The 2,703-nt window shown below is 72.8% G+C and overlaps 1 protein-coding gene across 1 annotated transcript in view; it reads right to left on the bottom strand.

The window, feature by feature from the left end:
* The window catches only part of NACAD (NAC alpha domain containing), a gene marked incomplete at its 5' end in the record, with an annotated part of 4,806 nt that extends 2,103 nt beyond the window's left edge, over positions 1 to 2,703 (bottom strand). Inside the window, one exon of the mRNA XM_015616221.1 lies at positions 6 to 2,703. Coding sequence (XP_015471707.1) covers positions 6 to 2,703 — 2,698 coding nt within the window. The remainder of the gene's footprint in view (positions 1 to 5) is intronic.

Genomic DNA, 2,703 nt, shown 5'->3' with positions numbered 1-2,703 from the left:
GGGGGGGGCCGGGGGGGTCCCCACAAACACCTCCCGCTCCGAGGCCGTGAAGCGCGGCGAGGGGGGCGCGGGGGCCGCATCCTCATCCTCCTCTTCCTCCTCCTCATCCTCCTCCTCCTCGGGCTGTCCGGCGGCCACCGGCGGCTCCGGGGACAAAGCCTCGGGCGGGGCGGTGGCCGCGTCCCCCCCGCGCTCAGGGCCGTCCCCAGGGGGCTGCGGCAGGGGACACTTCGGGACAGCCGGGGACCCGCGGGCTGAGGCCACCAGCGCCACGGGGGACACGGCCCGGGGAGGGGGACACGGCCCGGGGACAGCGGCCGGGGGGCCGGGGGTCACCGGGGGGGCGGCCACGGTGTCCATCGGGCCGGGGGTCACGGTGGCGGTCTCATCCCGCGGGGGTGGTGTCACCGATGTCACCGCCTCGGGGTCCGGCACGCTCGGGGTCACTGGGGCAGCGGCCGCGGTGTCCAGCGGGGCAGGGGTCACCGATGTCACCGATGTCACCGCGTCCGTGGCCGTCCTCTCATCCAGGGGGGGCGGTGTCACTGATGGCACCGGGCTGGTGGCCACGGTGGCCATCACTGATGTCACCAAGTCAACGGCCGCAGCTTCCTTCAGGGTGGACGTCACCGGTGTCACCAGGACAGCGTCCACAGCTTCCATCTTGGCCATCAGGCTGGGTGCCACCAGGTCAGTGGCTGTCACAGCCAGCTCATCTGGGGGGCTCGGTGTCACCGGTGTCACCAGGCTGGTGGCCACAGTGTCTGGCTCATCTGGTGTGCTGGGTGTCACCAGGCTGGTGGCCACGGTGTCCAGCTCATCTGGGGGGCTTTGTGTCACCAGGCTGGTGGCCACGGTGTCCAGCTCATCTGGGGGGCTCGGTGTCACCGGTGTCACCAGGCTGGTGGCCACGGTGTCCTGCTCTTCTGATGGGCTGGGTGTCACTGGTGTCACCAGGCTGGTGGCCACAGTGTCTGGCTCATCTGGTGTGCTGGGTGTCACCGGTGTCACCACCTCAGTGGCTGCAGCATCTGACGGGCTGGGTGTCACCAGTGCCACCAGGCTGGTGGCTGTGCTGTCCATCACGCTGGGTGTCACGAGAGCAGCATCTGCAGTGTCCGGCCCATCCAGAGGGGTTGGTGTCCCTGCTGTCCCCAGGCTGGTGGCCGCAGTGTCAGGCTCAGCAGGAGGGCTGGCTGTCCCCGGGCTGGCTGTCCCCAGGCTGGTTGTCCCCAGGCTGGCTGTCCCCAGGCTGGCTGTCCCCAGGCTGGTGGCCGCAGTGTCCATCTCATCCGGTGGCGTTGGCATCACTGGTGTCACCAGGTCAGTGTCCACCGGGTCCATCAGGCTGAGTGTCACCGGTGTCACCACCTCGCTGGCCGCTGTGTCCATCCCATCCAGGGGGGTCGGTGTCACCGGTGTCACCGATGTCCCCAGGCCGGTGGCTGCAGGGTCCAGCTCTCCGTGGCCATCGGCGCTCGCCGCTGTCCCGGCGCTGAGCTCAAGGTCATTGTCCCCATCGCTGTCACCCCCGGGGCCGTTCTGGGGGTCCCCGCTGGTCCCCCCCAGCTGGTGGCTCTGGGGGTCCCCGGCACAGAGAGGGGGGGGCCGGGGGACAGGGCCGGTCGCTGCCAGTCCTGGGCAAGGTCCCTGTCCCGGCGCTGCTCCAGAACTTTCTGTCGCTGCCGCCTCCTCGGGGGGCTCCGGCGGGGGCCACGTCCCCGCGCTGGTGACAAAGGCGTCCCCGTCCAGCTCCGTGTCCCCTGCAGGGGGGGCCGGGGGTGTCCCCGGGGAGCCGGGAGCCGCGGGGTGACCGGCGGGGTGACACGGGGACCCGGCCCGGAGGTGGAGCTCCACACCGGCAGGGCCGGGGGGTGTCCCCGGGGGTGTCCCCGGGGGTGTCCCCGTGTCCCCCGCGTGCCGCTCGGTGCCGTACAGCCGCTCGTCCTCGTCCCCGTCGTAGGCGGCCGAGTCCGAGGAGGCGTCGGTGTCGTCGCGGAAGGCGAAGGCCTCGTCCCCCCCCTCGGGGATGGAGCTCTCGGACAGCGAGCGCAGGAAGGACGCCGAGGTGCTGCCTTCATCCTCCTCCTCCTCCTCCTCGGCGGGGGCCCGGGGCGAGATCTCCACGGCCTCGGCCTGGAAGAGGAGGCTGCCGCGGAACGGGAGCAGCGCCGCCGGGATCAGCCCCGAGCCCTCGTCCTCATCCTCCTCCTCCGGCGTCTGCCCGTCCTCATCATCCTCATCCTCCTCATCCTCATCATCCGCACAGCCCGGCGGGGCGAAGGCGCCGTCCTCCTCCTCATCCTCCTCCTCCTCCTCGGGGGACAGCGGCGGGAAGACCGGCGGCTCCCCCAGCCCGGGGGGCAGCGCCAGGGACCCCCCCAGACCTTCGGCCTCGCCCTCAGCCTCGCCCAGACCTTCGGCCTCGGCGGGCAGGTTGGGGGAGCAGGACGGGGAGGTGCTGGCGGTGCCCGAGGAGCCCCAGCTGCCGCCCTCCGCCGTCATGTAGGAGCCCGAGGGGGACGTGGGGGGCGAGCACAGCCCCTCGCTGTCCCCGTCCGTCGGGTCCTCGGGGGGCGGCCGCGCCCCCCCCGCCCGCACCGGCGTGGAGGGGGCGGTGAAGAAGAGCTCGGGGTCCAGCGCGGGGGGGCGGCCCGGGGGCGGCTCCTTGGGGGGCGCGGGGAAGGGACAAGGCACCGGGGG

The sequence above is a fragment of the Parus major genome, unplaced genomic scaffold, assembly GCF_001522545.3.
Source record: "Parus major isolate Abel unplaced genomic scaffold, Parus_major1.1 Scaffold378, whole genome shotgun sequence".
NCBI lineage: Eukaryota > Metazoa > Chordata > Aves > Passeriformes > Paridae > Parus > Parus major.
This window is presented reverse-complemented; position numbering and strand designations above follow the sequence as displayed.